Source organism: Pinus tabuliformis, chromosome J (genome assembly GCF_031772625.1).
Source record: "Pinus tabuliformis cultivar Carrire ecotype Pingquan chromosome J, CPIR1, whole genome shotgun sequence".
Lineage (NCBI taxonomy): Eukaryota > Viridiplantae > Streptophyta > Pinopsida > Pinales > Pinaceae > Pinus > Pinus tabuliformis.
Genome location: NC_142295.1, coordinates 1066126112 through 1066150791, shown reverse-complemented (window position 1 = coordinate 1066150791; position 24680 = coordinate 1066126112). Strand labels below are relative to the sequence as shown.

Genomic DNA, 24680 nt, shown 5'->3' with positions numbered 1-24680 from the left:
AACAACAAAATTTATATTAATAAAAATAAACTTTTAAAACATACTCCAAGCCCTTATATTGTTTTATAATAAAACAAGCCTTTTATATATAAATAATTCCAATTATAAATTAAATTATGTGGAGTAATTTTCAAACATAAAAGCATCCAAAACTGCCCAACCTCGTAATTTTCTCAAAATTTAATAAAAAATATATATATTTGAATAAAATTTAATTGACCTGAAAGCACGGGTTGTATGCCATTGAGAATAACTGAGACAGCCAGAAAAGGGCAAAGTTCTGCCACAGCATCCGAGACTTCCTCCCCTTCTGTAAATGCATAGCTAATGATGTTCCGTAGCAAGAGAATGGCAATGGCGAAAATAGTCGAGATGATGAAAGAGATTGTCGTCACCACTATCACTGAAAATGCCGCTGCTCTGGGATTTCCTGCGCCGAGCTCATTGCTTACTCTAACACTGGACAAAACAAAATGGCAAGTATATTCGCCCAAAAAATCTTTAACAGATGCAAAAAGACTGTATTCAGCATAAAATTTATGTGAAGAGGAGAAGATTGAATCTTGGATCACTGACCTTGCTGCTGCGTTGAAGCCGACTGAGATCATGAACAACAATCCCAATACTGTCATACTGTACACAAAAATTTAAAGCTTCAAACAGTGAGAGGAAATTTAAAGCTTTAAACAGTAAAAAGAAAGAAAATGATGTAATGATAAAGTTCTTAAGGATCGGTAAAGAGAATCGTGTCTGTAGATTGATCTGCACCAATTTGGTAAAGGCAATTTTGTTTTAAGATATAGAAAGAAATTTAACTAAAAAGGACGAATACCAGATAGATAGTGAGTCCAATGCAATTTCTGGATTGTCAAGAAGACCGGCCAAGAGAACCAATATCTGGAGATACCAGACCTCCAAACTAATGTCATAGAAAACGAGTCGGTCAGTGAAATGTGAACTCAAAATAGGAATCAAGAGAATCTTTAAAATGCTAGCAATGGCGTAATTCATAAACCTAAATCAATAAAACCAGTAAATTTTAACCGTGAATTCAAAAGCTGAAATCAAGAAATGTTGAAAATAGCATAATTCACAAAACCTAATCAAGAAAATCAAGAAATGTTGAAAATAACATAATTCACAATCCTGTTCAAGAAAATCAAGAAATGTGATCAATGAATGGAATCATGCTAACATAAGAAGGAAGGTGGAGTGTAAATCTTACCATAACATGATGGCCGAAGCGATAGAAAGCTTCAAGAACGACGGCAGGCCGGAGAAAGCCTGAAGGGAGAAGCCTGTCCATGTGTGCTTGCATTTTGGGGTTTTTAGGATATATACAAACTGAGCAATGACGACGATCCACCACGACAGACTCAGCACAAACGCCGCCCCGAAGATTCCCCAGCCGAGTTTGTAAATGGCGAGCCAGCTGAGCAACAGGTGGACGAATATCGTGCAGAATGATATGAAGGCGCTGGGCATGACGATGCTCTGAGCCTGCAGGAACTTCTGGATCGGAAAATTGGCGGCATATGCGTATATCTGGGGAATTAGGCCGTAGACGAATATAGCGGCCGCGGTGGCTATTTCCTCCGACTCCCGCAAGAGCAATAGTAGGGACTTGGAGAAGACGTAGATGAGTGTGAGAGGTATGGCCGTCGCCATGAGAAGGACGGTGGATCGTTGCAGGTAAATGCCGAGCATGTCGTAGTTCTCCGCTCCGTAGGCCTGCCCGCACAGGGTTTCCACCGCGCTTCCCATTCCCAACTGTAGATCGCAATTTCGTTTAAAATTTATCACAAATCGTGTTTAATTGCAGTGGGAGTGATTGTTTTAGATAGCAATTTCATTTAAAATTTATCACAAATCGTTTTTAATTGCAGTGGGAGTGATTGTTTGAGTTTGAATTGTGAAATTGGTATAATTAAAGAGTTTAATTTTATTTTTTTTAAATATTATGTTACCCATGAATTTGTAATTGTTTGGATTAATTTAAGGGAGATTTAGGTTAACTCTCACGGATAAAGGTAGTCTATATATCGAGCCCCGATATCATAGCACGACACTATACTCAATGAGATTTGAACTCGGAACCGATATCATAGCAGGACACTATACTCAATGAGATTTGAACCAGATGATCCTCGATATCATTGCAGGACACCTCAATGAGATTTGAACCCGATGATCCTCGATATCATAGCGGGACACTATACTCAATGATATTTGAACTCGATATCATACCAGACACTATACTCAATGAGATTTGAACAGCCGTCTCCTAAGTTTTACCGAGCTTTTTTTGTTTTTTTTCCTCAATGAGATTTGAACCCGATGATCCTCGATATCATAGCGGGACACTATACTCAATGATATTTGAACTCGATATCATAGCAGACACTATACTCAATGAGATTTGAACAGCTGTCTCCTAGGTTTTACCGAGCTTTTTTTGTTTTTTTTAATCATAGGATCTCCTGAGTTTCACCCAACTTTTTTTGTTTTTTAAATCAAATCCGTAATTGTTTGGACTAATCTAAGGGAGACCCAGGATACTCAATGAGTTTTGAACCCGATAAGGACACTATACTCAATGAGATTTGAACCACGGTCACCCAGTGTTTTTTGTTTTTTTTTAATCACACGATCTCTTGGGTTTCACCCAGGTTTTTTTTTTTTTTTAATCACAGGGTGAATCCGTAATTGTTTGGACTAATCTAAGGGAGACCCAAGATCAACCCACACTGATTTTGTTTTTGTTTTTTTTAATCAGGGGTGAATCCATAATTGTTTGGACTAATCTTAGGGAGACCCAAGATCAACCCTCATTTTTTTAATCACAGGATTTTTTTTTGTTTTTTTAATCAGAGGAATCGGTAATTGTTTGGACTAATCTAAGGGAGACCCAAGATCAACCCTCGCCCTCAGAGATAAAGGGAGTCTACTCTTGGACTAATCTAAGGGAGACCCAAGATCAACCCTCATTTTTTTAATCACGGGATCTTCTTTTTGTTTTCTTAATCAGAGGGTGAATAGTAACCCTCATTTTTTTAATCACAGGATCTTCTTTTTGTTTTTTTTAATTAGAAGGTGAATCGGTAACTGTTATCTAATCTAAGGGAGACCCGTGATCAACCCTCATGGATAAAGGGAGTCTACTCCTGTCTACTCCTCGATATCATAGTAGGACACTATACTCAATGAGATTTGAACCTCGGTCTAGTGGGTTTCACCCAGCAAGACTTATGATTAAACCACAATCCGTACAAAAAGGTCAGAACTCTATTTTTTTTAGGTATTGTCTAATTATTTTAAATTTTATAATTTTTAGAGAAATTTAATAAAATATTTTTTAGTTAAAATATTTTTTTAATGTTTAAATAAATTTAGTTAAAACCATCTGAAAACTCAAATTATGTAGATTTTATTGTTCAAATTTGTAATTCCAAACCATTTTTATCAAATTTTAACAAAATTCAACCGAAAACTATTCTAAAACAACTTTAAAACATATAAAAAAATAAAGAAAAAAAATCAATACATAAACTATAATATTGAAATCAAAACTTCACAAAAATCAATATATAAAACTACTAATATTACAAATTATCTTCATTAATTTATTTATTAACTATTTTAATTTATAATATATCTTATAAATTATAGAGCATTAATTATATTTTCCGAGCATTTCTCCAAAATTTCAGTTATATTCAAATTCGTAAAGTGTAGCCAACATTATAATGCTCATGAATCCAATCGGTTATTTGTAATGGGGGTCAAATAAACTCTAACTAGCATTTGCACCAAATGTTGCAAAGGAAACGCCGTAAGGCATAAATTGAAGAACACAAATACAACAAAAGGATACTTTGATAAAGAATAAAAATATCTTGAACGCTCAAATCAATGCCCCATTAACTGAAACCAATTAGTAGACATATCTATCAACATTAGGATTATACACAATGACCAAGAAATTTCCCATATACAAACAGCACCTTCCACAACAACCTTTTGTCACATCCACATTTTAAAAAATGCCTTGGAACGTGATTGGAATCTCCCATATTGTCTTTTTAATTATGCAGATAAATCTTCCATATTGCTATTTTCATCATGAATATTGTTAGTTCATTGTTGTAAAGTGTTAGTTTGCTAAATTCAATACTGTAAGTTTGACAAGTGAAAAAAATTCCTCAATTAGCATAATATGCATTTTTCTCTCACCGTGTATTTTTCAGTCATGCATTACAAAACTTCCATCAAAGAGCACAAGTAACAGATTAACATGTATTTTCCCTTCATTATTTTCATCACAGAGCCAAGAAATCTATAAAGTAACAAAAACATTTTGAAATAAGTTTAATATTTCAAGCCAGTGTCTAACCTATAAAGTAACAAAAACTTTTTGAAATAAATTTAATAGTTTAAGCAATTGACTAACCTAATTTAATAATTGAAAATTTCTCAAAGATGAATTATACTCCATAATAAGAGAGCCAACATTGGAGCCCATACTTTCACTAAAAGGAAAAGAAACACAACCACTTGTTAAGAAGAAATTCAAGTAATAATAATAAACATTAAAGTATAAAATGGTATTTCCAACGCACAGGTATAAATATACATGCTCTATGTCCATTGTTAGATTAAATGGGTGTGGAGAAAGGGCAAGAAGCATGTTCAATTTGTTTCTAAATGAGTGGTTATCTAAGCTCGTAAACATAATAAAAAAGATATTTATTACAACAACTTCTATATGATTATTCTTTTTGAAACATAGTTAAAACTGTAAATTAACAATTTCAGAAACCTACACATGTTAGAAACAATCAAATAAGCCATGATGATTGAGTTTCCCGTTACTTAAAGTCTTTGTTGATTGAGTCCACTGAATGAGCCAAGTTCATGTTAGCTTTGGTTGAGTTGATGTAAAAATGTGTAGTGGAGTTGATATCAACTAAGGTCTAGCTGTAGAATCACCAAACTGAGTTGAAGTTGGCTTAGCTAGACATACAAGGTTAAACCAGCTGACCGATAAAGTTTGTCATAACTATAAACAGAGATTTATTCAAGCTTAGCAACAATTACTATCATCATCGGTTAATGTTTAAATACTAAATTGCAAAATGCAGTTAATGCCAAATAATGTATACATTTTTTAGGGCATTGGGCAGTAGCAACACCAGAGCTATCTTGTGGGTTTTGTATTGGGAAAATTCGTATTGTGGAATTTGGGTTTTGCATGAGTATTGTTGTTTCCAGAGAAAACGATGTTGTACATAATGGTGGAGAGATGTTGTGCAATTGTTTCAAGTTCCGTAATTTGATGATATGCACAGAATGGGTAATGCCATGAGGCCCTAAATGTTTTTGGTCAAATGAGGAGAGTGTTTCTAAGCCAAACAACTTCAGCTTTGGCACCATTGTCAAGGCCTGAGTTGGGTAATGCCATGAGGTCCTAAATGTTTTTGGTAAAATGAGGAGAGTGTTTTTAAGCCAAATAACTTCACCTTTGGCACCATTCTGGAACATCTAAAAGCTATGAACATCTTACCCGCCTGGTACTTAGTATGTTGTACAGGCCTAGAACTTATATTTGTGTCAACAAATGAGTATGTGGTTGAACCCACAGGTGTCTTCATCGACAAAAAGAAAGCAACTGCTCACTTGAAGGTTTGAATATTACCATTCCACAATTCAATTATAATTGATTTTTTCCTTCAAAGGTTATCCGACATGCTACTAATTAAAAATGCAATGTAGGTAAAAGTTGAGAAATGATATTTGAGGTAACTAAGGAGTTGTCACATGTAATGCCACTCCCTTTCTACATGAGCAAGGAGATTTGGCAATAGCATGTCCGCTTTGGCTCTTTCTCAATTTATAAAATTGACACTGTTGACTAATATCGGCATAACCAACCCTATTCTAAGTTGAAACTTCTTTCAAATTGAGCATTCACCTCATGAAAGGTTACCTTAAAATTGCTCCATAGTTGCGACTATTCGAAATTGACAAGGTGATTAAAAAATAACATGTTTGTTTTAAGTTAATGGTTTCAATCATGAATCCATTGTGAAATTTCTCGCATTTTAGCTTCTAATTATTCAATAATGAACCCATTGTGCATTGTTCCAATTGTAGAAAATTCTAGCCCTAAGTGATTCTTTCCCTTATGATCTCAATCAAACAAATCAATTATTGAATTTAATTAATGTAGAAATTAATTTCGGACCATAGCAACAATCATACAATAGCTGGAAAAGTAAATAGGATGCATAAAACAATTTTTTTTTCTAAGTAAGACTAATTCAATTAAAAAAGGAAAAAATATAATTACACCGAGGCCCCGCCTCAAACTCTATTTCTAGCTTTCATCGAAACAGTTGATACTGCCCCAGATTGGGGAAACCAGCATGAAATTGCAAAACGATTACCATATAACCCTGAACTGACATCAACAGACACCATAATATGACCTTGTGACACAGAAAAAAGGTGCAACTCAGCAACACTGGACATGACAGCAAACCAACAAAACTACTGAACTGCTAAACATACGCAAAAATATCAAGCGACTGGACCAAACCGTGATCTGCCTGAGGCCGATTTGGTTCATGGGTGGCTGCATTTGCCAGAGGGCATCACTTGTTTTGCTACTCCTTTGGAGTTTCCTCGACCACGGGACACACATACTGTTCCCAATCGTCTTCCTTTTCCTCCACATCGCTCTTCTCAGCATCGCCTGTAGGCCCCGCCATCTGCTGGGTGCCTCTTGATCGGCCAGCACACCCCACCGTTAAAGCCACGACTGCAGAGCAGCCACCCGCCCGTTGAAAGTCGTCTACATGCTCATTGCATTCTGCTATGCCTGATTCCCTGGCTATCATCCTTTGAATTTTCCTCCTGACTCCTCTCTTATCCTGGGCTCTCATCCCCTGAGAATGCTCCTTAGAGCTTGTCACTTGATCACTGTCCAGCATTTCTTCTTCAGTGAAGACAACGATCACCTTGGCAGTGATAGTAGGTTTATTTAGACGGCTATGGAGCCTGAAATGGGTAGTGTGAGAGGCAGAGCCAGGACTCTGCTGGGAAATAACATAATGGAGCCCAAAATCTCTGAGCGGATCCCTTGACTCCATCCCACGCCCCCGCCTACTGCGCGTGTAGGAATAGTGTCTGAGCTGAGGTCTGGGTTGAGGCTCATCTTCCTGGTCCTGAGGAGGGGAAGGGGGAGCCGAGCTCTGCGCAGTATGAGGTCTCGCTCTGCCTCCCCGAGAACCTCCATATCGACTCCTCATTCGATGCCTTACCATCCTGGTGAGGACTGAGAGCAGATCAACGGGATATTCAGTTGGGGAGGGGGATTGATTATAGAAACAGGGTCTCTGAGCAGGATTTACAGGGCAAAGCATGGAGTGGGAGAAATGGTGGCCATTTCCAAAATCGATGCAACTAAGGTGCCAACAACGTTTCCATGTAGTTGTTTTGCTACCTGCGAGCTTTGCCTGCAGCGGACAATAGCTACGAATCGGGGGACGAACAATGGGAACAGGAGGCGCCATTCTGATATCTACTGTATCCATATCTCGGCCTAATGGGCCATTTATTTCCATCTGCATGCTGGTCAGATTTCGACTGCAGTGAGCCTGGATCCGGGCCCAATTCATCACCTGGCTGGTCCTTGCGCCGGTGTTTCTAAGTGAGCCCATTAATGCTCTTTGAAAACACCCGCATCCGGGTCATAAAACAGTGTTTGCATAAAATGGTTTTTGGAAACGTTTGAGACCACTCAGAGCAATGATGGCACTACACAAAGGAAGTTTAATGCTTACCCAGGTGGATGGGATTAAAAAAAAATTGAAAATGCCAACTTGCAGTTCGAAAAGGGTCAAGCCCTAAAAGAGACTTGAACCTCATATCAGAATATGGTGGAGGGACGAAAGGCCTAAGAAGGTTTGCTAGATTTTTGTAAAGGCAAAGCCTTTATAAACCAATTGTATAAAATGGTTTTTGGAAATGTTTGAGACCACTCAAAGCAATGATGGGACTGCACAAAGGAATTTTGTGCAAGGAGGCTATCACATCAACCCAGGAACTTGCGTGAAAAGCAATTATATTCCTCCTCCCTTACAGTGACTATTGAGAAAGTTCCAAGAAAGTTACTATCACTATTCAAAGGAATAAGAAACTTTACTCTGTTCTTTCTTGGGTTCAAAGAAAACTGAAGAGTAACCATGACTGTCAAAAAGCAAAGAATTAGATGTCACAAGATTAAAGCTAAAGATAAGACAGAAGAATACTAATATGGAATGAAATTTCAACAAAGGGACATGCCATTTTGGAAACATACCCTATAACATGACATAGGTCACAATCAAAAGCTGAAGATGGTCCATGAACCAAAATAGATTTTATATTTTTTATGCCATAACAAGGCCAAAGAACATTGATAAGCTAGATACTCTCACTATTCAAAGGAAAGGGCTTAATCTCCTCCATATTTAGGTTGAAAGGACAGTTGCCACGATGGGAGGTCAGTATGAAATTGCAATGTATGGAATGTACTCCAGTACTATTTTTACCAGAAAAAATTGAATAGTACAAACAATAATACTTTATTATAATAATAGAACGAATTGAAGTATAGTAAGGTTTGAAGGTGTCAAAGCCAGTGTGAATGTTGACATGTCTAACAATGACTATTGAGACTATGACATTAGCCAGGGACTTGCACACCAAAACCCAAAACCAGTTTCTAGCCCGATAAATCTTTTGTTCATGGATGATATGTTATAAATCATATACATTTCACAACTTGCTTGACCACGGTAAGATAAGCACCGTACCTACCTAATGTATAAAAGAAGACTGATAAGCAGGAGGAGGGGCAGGCAGTCCACTGCCAAAGCGATGGTTGCTGTAATTAGTAGAGGAATTGTAAGAACCGTGCTCTAATATGTCTGATTTTGAGTCTGAGTCAGTAAAGAAAAATACTCAAATATAATTGATTTTTTCCTTCAAAGGTTATCCGACATGCTACTAATTAAAAATGCAATGTAGGTAAAAGTTGAGAAATGATATTTGAGGTAACTAAGGAGTTGTCACATGTAATGCCACTCCCTTTCTACATGAGCAAGGAGATTTGGCAATAGCATGTCCGCTTTGGCTCTTTCTCAATTTATAAAATTGACACTGTTGACTAATATCGGCATAACCAACCCTATTCTAAGTTGAAACTTCTTTCAAATTGAGCATTCACCTCATGAAAGGTTACCTTAAAATTGCTCCATAGTTGCGACTATTCGAAATTGACAAGGTGATTAAAAAATAACATGTTTGTTTTAAGTTAATGGTTTCAATCATGAATCCATTGTGAAATTTCTCGCATTTTAGCTTCTAATTATTCAATAATGAACCCATTGTGCATTGTTCCAATTGTAGAAAATTCTAGCCCTAAGTGATTCTTTCCCTTATGATCTCAATCAAACAAATCAATTATTGAATTTAATTAATGTAGAAATTAATTTCGGACCATAGCAACAATCATACAATAGCTGGAAAAGTAAATAGGATGCATAAAACAATTTTTTTTTCTAAGTAAGACTAATTCAATTAAAAAAGGAAAAAATATAATTACACCGAGGCCCCGCCTCAAACTCTATTTCTAGCTTTCATCGAAACAGTTGATACTGCCCCAGATTGGGGAAACCAGCATGAAATTGCAAAACGATTACCATATAACCCTGAACTGACATCAACAGACACCATAATATGACCTTGTGACACAGAAAAAAGGTGCAACTCAGCAACACTGGACATGACAGCAAACCAACAAAACTACTGAACTGCTAAACATACGCAAAAATATCAAGCGACTGGACCAAACCGTGATCTGCCTGAGGCCGATTTGGTTCATGGGTGGCTGCATTTGCCAGAGGGCATCACTTGTTTTGCTACTCCTTTGGAGTTTCCTCGACCACGGGACACACATACTGTTCCCAATCGTCTTCCTTTTCCTCCACATCGCTCTTCTCAGCATCGCCTGTAGGCCCCGCCATCTGCTGGGTGCCTCTTGATCGGCCAGCACACCCCACCGTTAAAGCCACGACTGCAGAGCAGCCACCCGCCCGTTGAAAGTCGTCTACATGCTCATTGCATTCTGCTATGCCTGATTCCCTGGCTATCATCCTTTGAATTTTCCTCCTGACTCCTCTCTTATCCTGGGTTCTCATCCCCTAAGAATGCTCCTTAGAGCTTGTCACTTGATCACTGTCCAACATTTCTTCTTCAGTGAAGACAACGATCACCTTGGTAGTGATAGTAGGTTTATTTAGACGGCTATGGAGCCTGAAATGGGTAGTGTGAGAGGCAGAGCCAGGACTCTGCTGGGAAATAACATAATGGAGCCCAAATTCTCTGAGCGGATCCCTTGACTCCATCCCACGCCCCCGCCTACTGCGCGTGTAGGAATAGTGTCTGAGCTGAGGTCTGGGTTGAGGCTCATCTTCCTGGTCCTGAGGAGGGGAAGGGGGAGCCGAGCTCTGCGCAGTATGAGGTCTCGCTCTGCCTCCCCGAGAACCTCCATATCGACTCCTCATTCGATGCCTTACCATCCTGGTGAGGACTGAGAGCAGATCAACGGGATATTCAGTTGGGGAGGGGGATTGATTATAGAAACAGGGTCTCTGAGCAGGATTTACAGGGCAAAGCATGGAGTGGGAGAAATGGTGGCCATTTCCAAAATCGATGCAACTAAGGTGCCAACAACGTTTCCATGTAGTTGTTTTGCTACCTACGAGCTTTGCCTACAGCGGACAATAGCTACGAATCGGGGGACGAACAATGGGAACAGGAGGCGCCATTCTGATATCTACTGTATCCATATCTCGGCCTAATGGGCCATTTATTTCCATCTGCATGCTGGTCAGATTTCGACTGCAGTGAGCCTGGATCCGGGCCCAATTCATCACCTGGCTGGTCCTTGCGCCGGCGTTTCTAAGTGAGCCCATTAATGCTCTTTGAAAACACCCGCATCCGGGTCATAAAACAGTGTTTGCATAAAATGGTTTTTGGAAACGTTTGAGACCACTCAGAGCAATGATGGCACTACACAAAGGAAGTTTAATGCTTAGCCAGGTGGATGGGATTAAAAAAAAATTGAAAAGGCCAACTTGCAGTCCGAAAAGGGTCAAGCCCTAAAAGAGACTTGAACCTCATATCAGAATATGGTGGAGGGACGAAAGGCCTAAGAAGGTTTGCTAGATTTTTGTAAAGGCAAAGCCTTTATAAACCAATTGTATAAAATGGTTTTTGGAAATGTTTGAGACCACTCAAAGCAATGATGGGACTGCACAAAGGAATTTTGTGCAAGGAGGCTATCACATCAACCCAGGAACTTGCGTGAAAAGCAATTATATTCCTCCTCCCTTACAGTGACTATTGAGAAAGTTCCAAGAAAGTTACTATCACTATTCAAAGGAATAAGAAACTTTACTCTGTTCTTTCTTGGGTTCAAAGAAAACTGAAGAGTAACCATGACTGTCAAAAAGCAATAAATTAGATGTCACAAGATTAAAGCTAAAGATAAGACAGAAGAATACTAATATGGAATGAAATTTCAACAAAGGGACATGCCATTTTGGAAACATACCCTATAACATGACATAGGTCACAATCAAAAGCTGAAGATGGTCCATGAACCAAAATAGATTTTATATTTTTTATGCCATAACAAGGCCAAAGAACATTGATAAGCTAGATACTCTCACTATTCAAAGGAAAGGGCTTAATCTCCTCCATATTTAGGTTGAAAGGACAGTTGCCACGATGGGAGGTCAGTATGAAATTGCAATGTATGGAATGTACTCCAGTACTATTTTTACCAGAAAAAATTGAATAGTACAAACAATAATACTTTATTATAATAATAGAACGAATTGAAGTATAGTAAGGTTTGAAGGTGTCAAAGCCAGTGTGAATGCTGACATGTCTAACAATGACTATTGAGACTATGACATTAGCCAGGGACTTGCACACCAAAACCCAAAACCAGTTTCTAGCCCGATAAATCTTTTGTTCATGGATGATATGTTATAAATCATATACATTTCACAACTTGCTTGACCACGGTAAGATAAGCACCGTACCTACCTAATGTATAAAAGAAGACTGATAAGCAGGAGGAGGGGCAGGCAGTCCACTGCCAAAGCAATGGTTGCTGTAATTAGTAGAGGAATTGTAAGAACCGTGCTCTAATATGTCTGATTTTGAGTCTGAGTCAGTAAAGAAAAATGCTCAAATGTAACTATGTGCTCCTTCAGCAACCATGATGTCATGGTGACTTGGGAGCTCCCCAGGCAATTTGTGAATTTCTAAATGCACAATTAATTGTTAGCAACTTGCTATCATAAATGAAATTTTATTTAATCCATGACAATAGACTATTCTTAATCTACAACATGTTGTAGGCATGTTCAACAATTTCATATGCTCTAGTGCATATCTATATGGACCAAATATGCATTTTTAGTATGCATTCTTATTCCATCTCCTGTGCTACATATGGCTGTCCAGTAATCCCCTTGGATCTTTACAGCCTTTGTACTATACCTTTAATCCTTCTACTATCATATGCATCGAACGCCAACCAATATGTCTTACTTGTATTGCCACCTTACACCTTTATGTACTTGTAGATAACCTTGTCTTTATTCTTATTTTTGCACAATTGTTCTCCTTTTAAGCATTTGTTAATCAAATCACTCTTGGCCACCATACATGCCCAACATATACTATGTTATGTCAATTCTTTGATATCCACTTCCTTGACCAATCGGGCCTCAAGCTTAATTTCTTTAGTCAATATTCCAACATTTTGTGATTTATCAGGTATATCTTCTTTTCTTGGCTTCATAGAGACTATTTTAGAGAGTTTGACTCTTTTTGACGTTCCTTTTACAAACTTAGCATGTATATCTTCTTTTCTTGTACCCTCAATTGGTACTTCCAACATTTTAGAGCATCTCAATTGATTCCCTTCCCATTTTAGATGGTTTGCTTTCAGATTCCATCCGGTTACAACCAGTACAAAGCATCGTAATACTTTCTTCCTCATGTACCCTCATAATTACCCTTTCAGAAATGAGTACCCTGCTTGTGTCCCCCTTAATTTGACATCCCATTCTATATTGAGACTGCACTCAACACCCTTGGAATGTTCTCAATATTCTTTACATGCATCAAGAATTCCCATTTATTTTTGTCATCCTTCTTTGAGTGCGGCAACCTACTCTAACTTGGTATCCCTATTATGGTTCCTCTTTCCACCATCTCGAATTGTCTTAGACTTTAATTAGTCCTGGAGTCCACATCTATTTATGTAATAATTCTATTTGAACTTTGTTTGTATCCTCTTGGAAGCATTATGCACATAATGCCCTGATTCATGTCACTAGTAGCACCTTTTTGAGTGAATGGACATTCATCATTCCACCCACTAAATTTCGTGTACTTGCCCCTACTCTCACCATGCACTCTAATACACAAGTGAATCTCTTGTTTTAAATTCTTTAAGCACAACCTGTTAGCCCCTGACTTGCAACTCCCTTCAGCTCTCACCTACTTGCCCATAGAGATGATGCACTCCTACATGAAGAATGCATCCCTTCCTTTATTGTAATCATACTTGCAACCATCATTGTTAATTTTACCTCCTTTGGATTTAAGATCACTGGCCATGCATATTGATGAAATTTAATCCCCTTGCCAATTTGCTCCTTGCTTCTTGTCTCTGACATGGTTGGTTGGTTACACATAGTAACCACCTGTAAAGGTAAGGATACTCACAAGTCCTTGCTTTCTGCAATCATCTTCCACACCTTTGCTGCGCATTCTCTTTAAGAGTATCAAACCTAGAAACCAAGAGCTCATAAGGGTCCTCATAACTGTCATCCTTTCATTGCTCATGAAGTGGCTGTGATACTTGGGTTTGTCTCTGTTTTTTCTATTGAAACCCAATTTATACTAACCATTGACAATGATTGTTTAGATGCATTCTATCCTTTTAATCAATACACTAACTTAAATCACCTTACCCTTGTGCCATTGAATATGGAATCAAGTCCACATCTAACTTGACCAGTTCCATCAATGGCATTTGAGAACTTGAGAGTGGACCTTCGATAAAACCCTACTTGAGTGCCCTTATAATATCTTTCTTTATTGTATCTGCACTTCAATTTTGTATTGTGCTTTTAACAATTTCTGGTAGTCATTATGCTAAATTAGACATCAAAAACTCTGCATTTTATGAAACCATGGACATTTTTACTCTTGTTGGCCAACATAAGCTTTCTTTTGATTTCCTGACAAGTTATGTTGATCAATTTCAAATTGTGGATGGACCACTAGATTTTGCAATTCATGAGATTTCTGCTGACTATTCATATGCCCAATTATTAGATGTGACCTGAAAGTTATGTTCTGTTATCCTCTTGCCCTCAAGTGGTTTGAACACCACAGAGCATCCACTGTAAGCAGGAACAACATAATACTCGAAACTCCAGTATGAGGTAAATTTCTTCTAACATTGGTGTTCCAAGGAGGGTTTTGTCCATTGTAATGATCATATAACACATGTGGACTCAGACTGCCCGACCCCTAAAAGGCAACAGGGAATGAGAGCTATTATCTCTGGCTGACTAGAGGGAAATGCAATTGGAAGGAGATCGATCTACAACAAAACTGACATGAGTTACCAAATCAAACAAAGCAACTCTAAGTTATCAAGATATCAAACCCACTGACAGAGGTGACATATCAAGATTCGGAAGTACTAACAGATATGCACATCAGGGGCAGGATTGAGAATCACATTGTTTCACAAAGATATACCCATTTAAAAATATAGTCACAAGGCATTATAATACGCAAGCAGAGGTATGAAGCAGTTCTCAATTTATTGTCGCCCATAAAAGGCCTGCCAGACATCGAATTCAAGAATCCAAATGCTCGTTTCTTTTTAAAAATGCAGAGAATGTTACCTCATTTTCAAGAATGACTCAGTTTTTGTAAATGCCAAACCTGGTATCGGTAGCACTCCAGAGAGCTCTATTGGAAGCAATCAAGGAAATCTTCCACAGAATCCTGCTGCATGCACCTCAGCAAAGTTTTGCAACCTCTCTTCAAACCAATAAATACGCCTTGTCCTTAAGAATCTGTGCTTCACATCCAAGCTGCATTGTCTTTTGATTTGGAAACATTTTCCATCTCATCACATTCTCACAATGCATACCATACACAGGATTACTACACATTCAAGGAAAAGATTCAAACTTGTTATAGCCATCCACTCATCCTCCACAGCCTGTATCTTTACAACGTTAATTTCTATGGGGAGAAGAAAAGACAATAGATCTGAAAAACGGAATGTGTTTAGAATGATGGAATCAAGTGTTGTTCTAGCCTTGTACATTAAGAGCAGCTACAGGATGTTCAACATTGTTGCCAAATACTATAGAATTATTACACTGACGACCATGGACAACAACTTCATGACTTCCCAGAACCACATGCATGATTTGGACATTTAATCTGAAGAAACAGAGTTAAATCCATGGTCCACATAAACTCTCAAAAGGGAGTACATAATACATATATGCAATACCTCAAACAGATGCTTTAAATCATCAAAGTGGGTATAAAAAAATGTTTCAGTATGGCATAAATTGTGTAATTTGTAGGGATTCAAGACTAATTTCCAATTGGCAGGAGGGCATATTATGAATGTAAGATGAGCAATTTTTAAGTATAAATTTATTCGGGGTACAAATAAATCTGTTGGGAACCTTACCAAGAAATCACTATTAGAGCATTGCACGCATGAGTGTTGTGCATAAGAAAACTCGTAAGTATCTTCACAGCACCACCACTGATAGCATAGGCAGGTAAGGAAATATATCAGCTGAATCACATCATTCCCTTAATATCATGAAAAAAACATTTCCACGTTCTGCCATTACAGATACGTGTTCAATTTTTCTTCTTTTTAAAAATGCAGAGAATGTTACCTCATTTTCAAGAATGACTCAGTTTTTGTAAAAGCCAAACCTGGTATCGGTAGCACTCCAGAGAGCTCTATTGGAAGCAATCAAGGAAATCTTCCACAGAATCCTGCTGCATGCACCTCAGCAAAGTTTTGCAGCCTCTCTTCAAACCAATAAATACTTACGTTTGATATCGAGTTGTTCAGAGGCCTGCAAAGATGAGCAGCCCAATCACACCTGTGTGAGTGCTGTTCATTTTTTCTTAAACTGGAAGAAGCTGAAACTCGCAATATGTTCTGTTATCCTCTTGCCCTCAAGTGGTTTGAACACCACAGAGAATGGAATGAATAAGTAGCGGTCTGCGAACTGTTCATCGATACGTTTAAGAGCAAGTGCTATGCGAACTCGCGCACAATGAAGCGACTCAGAGTCATACCGAACCGCTTTACCTGCCCTTTTCTCCCGTTTTCTTATTTCAGTTTTCGATCAACGATCAAAATTCGTTCAATCGTCTAACATCACAGATCCAGGGTCGACAATAGAACAGCAAGGCGGCTGGGGCAATTCCTCTCAAAGGGAAACGCCTTACGGCGTAATTACGAAAATTCGTAAATGAAATTCTAATCGTTACAAATTCAATTTCAAAAATATATATCAGTTTTTGCAATTCTGTCGATTGAAAGTGTTACTAATCTTTTCCTTAATTATCTTTTGTTTAATGTTAGTATTTTTATAAGGATGGTGATTCGTATTTATTGTGATTGATATGGTTTATTAAATTTTAAAAATAAGAATTAAGAAGAGTCGAGTTTTTTCAGTAGAAATTATATAAGAGAAAATAATTTAAAAAATAAGAAATTTCTTAATTTTTATACTTTAAAATTATTAAGAGAAACATTTCATGATCAGTGTTAGTATGATTTTGCAAATTAAAAAAAATCAAGTTGATAACTTGATAAATATTTTAAAATTTAGATGGAATGTGAATATAAGATGGACAATTTAAGAGAAAGTGACACTTTCATCCCATGGCATTTTGGGAATTGACCAAATCCCACTTTCACTATGAAACTCATGAGAATTTGTTTTTATTTTAGCAATGTTTGTTTTCTTCTTAAACTTAATTAAGATAAGATGATATTTTTTATTTTGTAAATTAAGATTGATCACTTATTTATAATATCTTAGTTTCCTCTTTCTCTCTAATTCTTATGATCCCACAATTTCTCCTTTAATTTGGATGTAATTTAATATATTTAATATTATCCTTATTTTACAAAATGGTCTCGTCTTTATCCTCTAATGCTATCCTTATAAGCAATTTTAGAAAACCTCTTGAATTTTATATTATTGAACATTTCCATAAGATATCTATGTATAACTATGTTTGAAATGCGGACAAGTTTGCTTCAATAAAGACTAAAGGATAGGAAGTATTGCATTTAATCTTAATATTTTAGTTTATAAATTGTTTTTGGATCTATTACATATTCCTCCATGACTCTATGGAGATACTGGAACCCAAACCTCACATCCATATAAAATAACACTAGTTACTAGAGTCTGAAAGAAGAGTTCTTTTGTTTTCTTAATCTCATATCCAAAGCTCTGTTGACTTACAATTGTTCTCAGACACATAATAAACTTTCCATTCTCTATTTATCATTTTTTCAATGCTATTATTCCAATTGAGTTTGTCATGGATATTATTTCTAAAATATTTGTATCAACTTTTTCCAAATAGTTATTGTCATATATCAAAATATCATATGTGATCTTTGTATATTTAATTTTCATGGATTTAGTCTTGTAAATATTAATAGTCATACCTATGTTAAAGCAGAAATTTTAGAGGATTATTTTTTCTTTCCAGAGAATATAAAATCTCCTTGTTATGACTATACAAATGAGAGTGAGCCAATACAACCTGCATTTTCTAAACATTCTTATAACTTATCCATGTTTATAATATAAAAAATAAAAAAATAAAAAATGAAATTCAAATAATGCAATATTTATATAAATCCATAGATAACATTTTTTATTATTTACATTTCAATAATCTAAATAAATTTTAAAATTTCATTTTACCATTATATATAAATGTTGAAATTGTAAATTGACATTTATCCCATTTTCTCACTAGAATGAAGAACATTCTGAGAATCCCCCTGATGGAGGTGATTGGACGGTGGTGAAAGTGGCACTAGAGCGGCCCTCATGACCTGCTTCAACTCCACGTGCTTCATAACTTCACACTCATGTAAACTCAGTGCATTCAATACACAGGTACGTGGGAGGCTCCTACCGTGTTTATAATTGCACGCTGGTTGAGGAGGAAGTTTAGTGTGGAAGCTTGGGAGATGAGTTTTGGTAAGCAGGGAGTGTGGGTTTGTATCCATGGTGGCTCCCCAGGGTTTCGAACTTGGCTGAGAGTCGTTGTGGGGGATCAAGGCCCTGTGATTTGGTCTGGTGTTCATTGCTTGCTTTGCCCTTGGGACCCAGGGACACGAACAGTCAAAGAGCTGAGCTGCTACCAAGCTCGGGCATGTCGCTAGTTCGAGCAGAAGGAATTTGTCTCGTTGGGCCTTCTTGCCTACGTGTGGGATAAGGAGTGTGAGTCTCTTCGTCTCTCTGTATGGTGGTTAGTCCATAACTTTTCCCATTTGGTGGTGCTCGGGCGACAATTAGTGGGTTCTGAGTGGCCGCTCTTTGGAATTGCTTGGTGTAAGGCTGCCCTTGGGGTGATTGGTGCATCTACTGTGTGCAACTATGGATTGAATTGTGCCTGGGGTGTCTGCAGCGGAATGGATGAAGGCCATCCTTGGACCGCGAATTTTTTGTCTTGTTCCTATCAAAGGGTGGTGAGCGGTGTGTGGGTTAAGGAATTTGAGCCTCCCAGTTCTATAGTGTGGTTTGCTAAGAACCTTGCCCATTTGGTGGTGCTCGGGTGTGAATTTGTGGGATTTGTGTGGTTTTCCTTTGGAATTATGTGGTGTAAATTCAACCTCGGTGTGACTGGGGCACATACTTTGTGCCTTTATGGGTTGAAGTGTGCTAGTGGTGGTTGCTGTAGAGGAGATGCAAGCTACCCGGAGTGGTTAGTGGCTTCTTTATCCCGACCTTGTAGGAGGGTGGTGACCGTCCGGTGCAACAGTCTCCTCGGGGGTGGTTCAACAACCCAGGTATCAATTATTGTTATTACAAGTGTCCTTCTTTTCGGGGAGCCTTCCCCTTCTCTCTGGTTAATTTTCCTCTTCTCTCAATGCCTCGTCAATAGGGTCGGCCCCACCGTGAGGGTGGGTAGCAGCAGCTGGAGAGGTCTCCTGAGCCTAGACATAGTGCATCCTCGACCAATTTTGGTAGCCGGGACACTGAGGAAACAAAGATTGTATCTCTAGTTCATTCACATGGCCAAGTGGTAGCTTCAATCACTCTGGAATCTCTTACAGTGTAGCTTCGTCAAATCCAAATCAATATAGATACCCTCCGAGATCACAGATATGAAGACAGGAATGAGACTATGGCCTATTTCCAGGTCATCTAGTATAGCCAGAATGAGATATTGGAGCAGCTTGACAGTCTCCGACATCAGCATCGTCGTACAAACGACCACCTTCGCAGTCTGGGAGCGAGGGTGGAGCATATTGACTTCCATATCCATGATCGTGTCGGTTTTTTCACTGCTCCTCATGTACTTCCTCCTCACCCACCACCATAATATATAACTGTGAATTATGGTTTTCTTTTTTTTTATGTCAGTTATGTCTAGACTTGAATGCCCTTCGTAAATAATGTATATTAGTTATCTTTTTAGTATATCTCAATCCCACTCTCAAAAAATTTAATCAAAATGAAAAAGCAAAAACTGTCATAATAATCTTTATAAGTTGTATTTTATTAAAAATCTAATGAAAACATTCTTAACCAATAAAAAAATAGAAAAACATTCTAAGAATCATTTATGCCATGCCCTAAATCCCATAGTCCAAATTAACGGGGATTAAATGTATCCATTAACATATACCTGTAAGGATGCCGATAAATTAAATTGAATGTAATTGGTTGAATATATGAGCAATATATGACGAATATCAAGGATAATTTTAGGGGCGAATGTTCGCCCTTTGGCGAAATTAAGGGGTTTTAAATTTTTAGTGGGCGAATATTTTGTATCATAGTACATTTTTACAAATCACCTCAAATAGCCCACCTTATTTTAAGGGAGAGGGTAAAAAAGGTAAATTTAGCCCTTGAAATTAGGATTTGCAACCTTCCATTAGCCCATTTTCAAGAATAGGTTTTATTTAAGTGAATCCATTCGCCCATTTTCAATAATAGGTTTTATTTAAGTGAATCTTATGGGCCAAATACCATATTTATAAAAGAGGTATGGTAAATTAATAAAAATATAAATAAATGAGAGGTATGGTAAATAAATAAAACATTTTTTATATTTACTCCATAAGTCACCTTATATACATGTAAGGGTGTAGACAAATAAAAATATAAGTAAAGTGGAGGTATGGTAAATAAATAAAACGTCTTTTTATACTTACTCAAAAGGTATGATAAATAAATAAAAATATAAATAAACTAGACGTATCGTAAATAAATAAAACCTCTTTTTATATTTAGTCCATAACCCTCGTTCTATTTATGAAGGCTCAAGAAAGAGGTTTTATTTAAGTGAATCCTATGGGCCAAATACCATATTTGTAAAAGAGGTATGGTAAATTAATAAAAATATAAATAAACGATAGGTATGGTAAACAAATAAAACATTTTTTTATATTTACTTCATAAGTCACCTTATATTTAAGAACACTAAAAAAATGGGTTATATTTAGGTGAAACCTATGGCCAAAATACTATGGGACAAATACCATGGACTAGATTGTTATTAATACCATGCAAAAAACCATTATTAACCCTAATATTAGAATTAATAAAAATAAAAATGGCACATGGTATTGACCCATGGTATTCATCAAAATGGCACATGGTATTGACCCATGGTATTCACCGGGAATGTAGCCTATTTAAATGGGGAAATTAAACCAGCATGTAGCCTATGCTAAGATTCACTAGGACTTTACAAAGTTTTATTATTTAGTGAAAGACTCGCCAAGATCTTACAAGATTTATAATTGAGTAAAATATTCGCCATGCCTGGTGAGAGATTCGCCAAAGAATTATATATACATATTATATTATTGATAAAATCGCCTTCCATTTTTCCTATATACCATGGAGATTCGCCCATTTATTATATTTATAAATTTAGGGGGGGTTCTTAAAATTTTCCCTAACGAATATATACCAAATTTTAGCTTGCTAACCATTGATAAGTCTTTATGTGTTTGGGAAATCCCGTTAAAAGTATTAAATAGATTTGTTCTAAACTATTTAATGTTTTGAGTAGAGAACCTGTCAGTTTGAAAAGTTTAATGTTTCAAGTACATCTAACCCCTGGCCAAGGTTTTTGAAAAGGTCGATTACTCTTTCTTACCTGTAAGAGTTTAATCAATTGTTGTAATAAATAATATATATATATATATATATATATAAAATTTATATTTGACAAAGTATTTATTTGTTTATTAATAAGATATTATTATTAAAATTATAAAAAAATGAATATAATTGGTTAAAATTTTAATAAAACTATTAAACTTAAACATTTTTTAAAATAAATTAATTTTTTAAAAATAACTTTCATTTTCATACCTTCTCCATGAAATTTGAACTAATTAAAAACACATTTAAAAAAATTTCTAACCTCAATAATACCTAACACATATCTTAAAAATCAATTGAAATTTAAGTTAACTCACTCCTATGAAATTGGATACATCAATGTGATGAATATCAAAGTAATATTACCCATTCGGTTTAATATACTATATTAATTTAAAAGAATTATAAATTTAAATGTATTACATTAAATTTAATATTTAAATATAATCTTTTTATATAAATATAAATATAGATAAGATATTATTATAAATTAAATAAAATAAATAATTCATATTTTTATATCAATATTTTATATTAAATATTTTTAAATTTGATACTCTTACAAAAATGTAAATTAAATATAAATATAAAAGATCTATTTTCAAATTTATAAAATAATTCTTTTTCACTAGAGTACGAGGAAGGTTGAGTAACCTATTCTCCCTTTATTAAAAAAATAAAAATAAATTTTAAATTATATATATTTAAAAATAATAATATTTATTGACTAATGCATAAAATATATAATAAATCTTCCCAAAATAGAATTACAATTAAATTGAAAGTAAGTATAATATAATAAGAGAATCATTTAAAATAAATATTATATTAATATAGCATATGATATAATGAGAGGAAAATTCAAAATAAAAATTTAATATAATAAAAAAATCATCCCCAATGTATGTTTCTAAAAGAAAAACTCTTATAAAAAGCTCATTATAAGTTATGTGAAGATTTTAAGAATAATGTTGAGATAGTTAAAATTAATATAAATGATAATTTAATTAAGTCAAAATTATAATAAAGAAAATAAATTTTAAATTTTTATTGAAAATTTTAAAATTTATTTTTATATTTAAAATTAGTTAAATTGAATTAAATTAACATGTTTAATTTAAAAAATATGATTATATTAAACTTATTAAATAGTAATAATATTAAATATAGTTTAACATAAAAAATTTATTACATGGTTATTGAAGATGAAAAATATTTTTACTGGTATGTTTATGTTAAATTTAAATTTCAAAATATATGTTAATATACTTATTCTCCTAACTTTAACTCATTAAAATTATGTTGATGTAAACTCTTCTTTTAAATCTTTTTAAGTATAGACAAAAAAAAATGTTTATTTTCTTAAAATTGGATAAATCAATTTTTTGTTGTCTATAAATTTTCATCATCATCATCACTAATCACCAATCTTATTTGATGAATATTAATATTTAAAAAGAATAATACAGTAGATATAAGTATTTCGAATTAATCACATTATTAGGATTTGGTCCACGTTTTCAACCAACTAATGTGGTTCATCCTCCAAATCCTAAGAATGTGATTAATCCGAAAGACTTATATCTACATTATGGATCACAAAAGTCTTAGATCTAACATATTATAATATTGTTAATGAGTTGTCTCTAGTGCGACTTTTTGGAAGCTTTTCCACTGGATTTTTCTGGTCTAATGTCTCTAAAATCCAGCAGGAATTAATTGAAATCACAAGCTTGATGGGTAACCCCTACACAATAGAAAGGTCTTAGAGGTTTTTGAGGGTGCTGAATCCATATATACAATCAAAAAACTAGTTTAAATAACATAAATCAAGATTTCACCTCAAATTTTTCTGCCTCACCAAACACTCAAAAAAATCACACTAAAAACAACTCATATTTTTAATACATAATACTTAAACAATTTTATATTATAAAATTTTTATTATATATTCATGTTTTTTTTAAATAATTATCATCAATTTTATATTATTTTTATAAATAAAATTATAGGTTTCAATTTTTTTATATTTTTATATATCTACCAATATTTTTTAAAGGGACATGAGATCTGTCTGGATTGAAAGATATAACCTCTTTATAACCTCTTACAGAGAAACAACATTTATAGAACTTCACCCAAATAATGAAATGTAGACTGAACTACAAAAACCATTGCTCAAAAAATGCAAACCTCTTACAAAGAAACAACATTTATAGAACTTCACCCAAATAATGAAATGTAGACTCAACTACAAAAACCATTGCTCAAAGAATGCAAGACAATAATAGGGTGATCAGGATATACCATAAGCCCATAAGCAAACATCTGGATGCCCCTGTTCCCAAGAGATGCAGCAGCCAGCTCCAGGTTTCCCAGATGACCAGAGAAGATCTGTGTAGCCATGCTCATTATATAGTTCACCATGTACACTACCACGGCCGGCAGGGCAAGGCGGCACAGCACCTTCAATTCCAGCAACACAGCGTCTCTCATCATCTTCATCCATGGCTGCTGCTCTGCATTGCACAGGATCACTTCCAGACGATTTATATCATCAATAACATGGGTGCTACTGCTCCCCCCATGATGATCCAGCAGATGCTCCTCCACTTCACGCGCCATTCACAAAGCCCTTTTCGCTGGGATAATTGCTCGCCGATTCCTCACTAACTGATATCCAATATAGCAGGCCAAATTCTGTGCGGAGAGAACAAATTCAGATTATTAAATTGAAGGGAGGACCATGCAGAGAGAATAAATCAAAGTTTAAAGCGAAGTGCAGAGGGTCGAAGCGAATAATATATGAAGAGGGTAAGGCCGAATTCTTAATGGGCCTATTGATGGACGCAAGCTGTCGTGGAAATGACATTAATGGAGGTCGCTCGCTGCCCCTGTCATTTTTTTTAGTTGTCGTCTACCGCGCCACAAAATGACATTAATGGAGGTCGCTCCCTGCCCCTGTCAATTTTTTTTGGTTGTCGTCAAATTTGGGCATTTTTTTTTGGTTGTCGTCTACCGCGCCACAAATTTGGGCATACGGTAGGATTCTTGTAGGAATTCCGTAAAAGAAATTTCAAAAATGGATGGAAGGTTTGATTAGTT

General features: G+C 35.8%; 1 protein-coding gene across 2 annotated transcripts in view; it reads right to left on the bottom strand.

Annotated features, from left to right (window-relative positions):
* Positions 1-24336, bottom strand: part of LOC149230641 (protein DETOXIFICATION 40-like) — a 32908-nt gene extending 8572 nt beyond the window's left edge. The window contains exons 1-5 of one of the 2 annotated variants that reach the window (XM_089379027.1): positions 23883-24336; positions 1226-1770; positions 833-919; positions 577-633; positions 221-459 (exon numbers count right to left, since the gene is read on the bottom strand). In XM_089379027.1, coding sequence (XP_089235153.1) covers positions 221-459; positions 577-633; positions 833-919; positions 1226-1770; positions 23883-24200 — 1246 coding nt within the window. In that variant the 5' untranslated portion in view covers positions 24201-24336. The remainder of the gene's footprint in view (positions 1-220; positions 460-576; positions 634-832; positions 920-1225; positions 1771-23882) is intronic. The other variant, XM_089379028.1, reaches the window with a different exon arrangement.
* Positions 24337-24680: the final 344 nt, after the last annotated feature.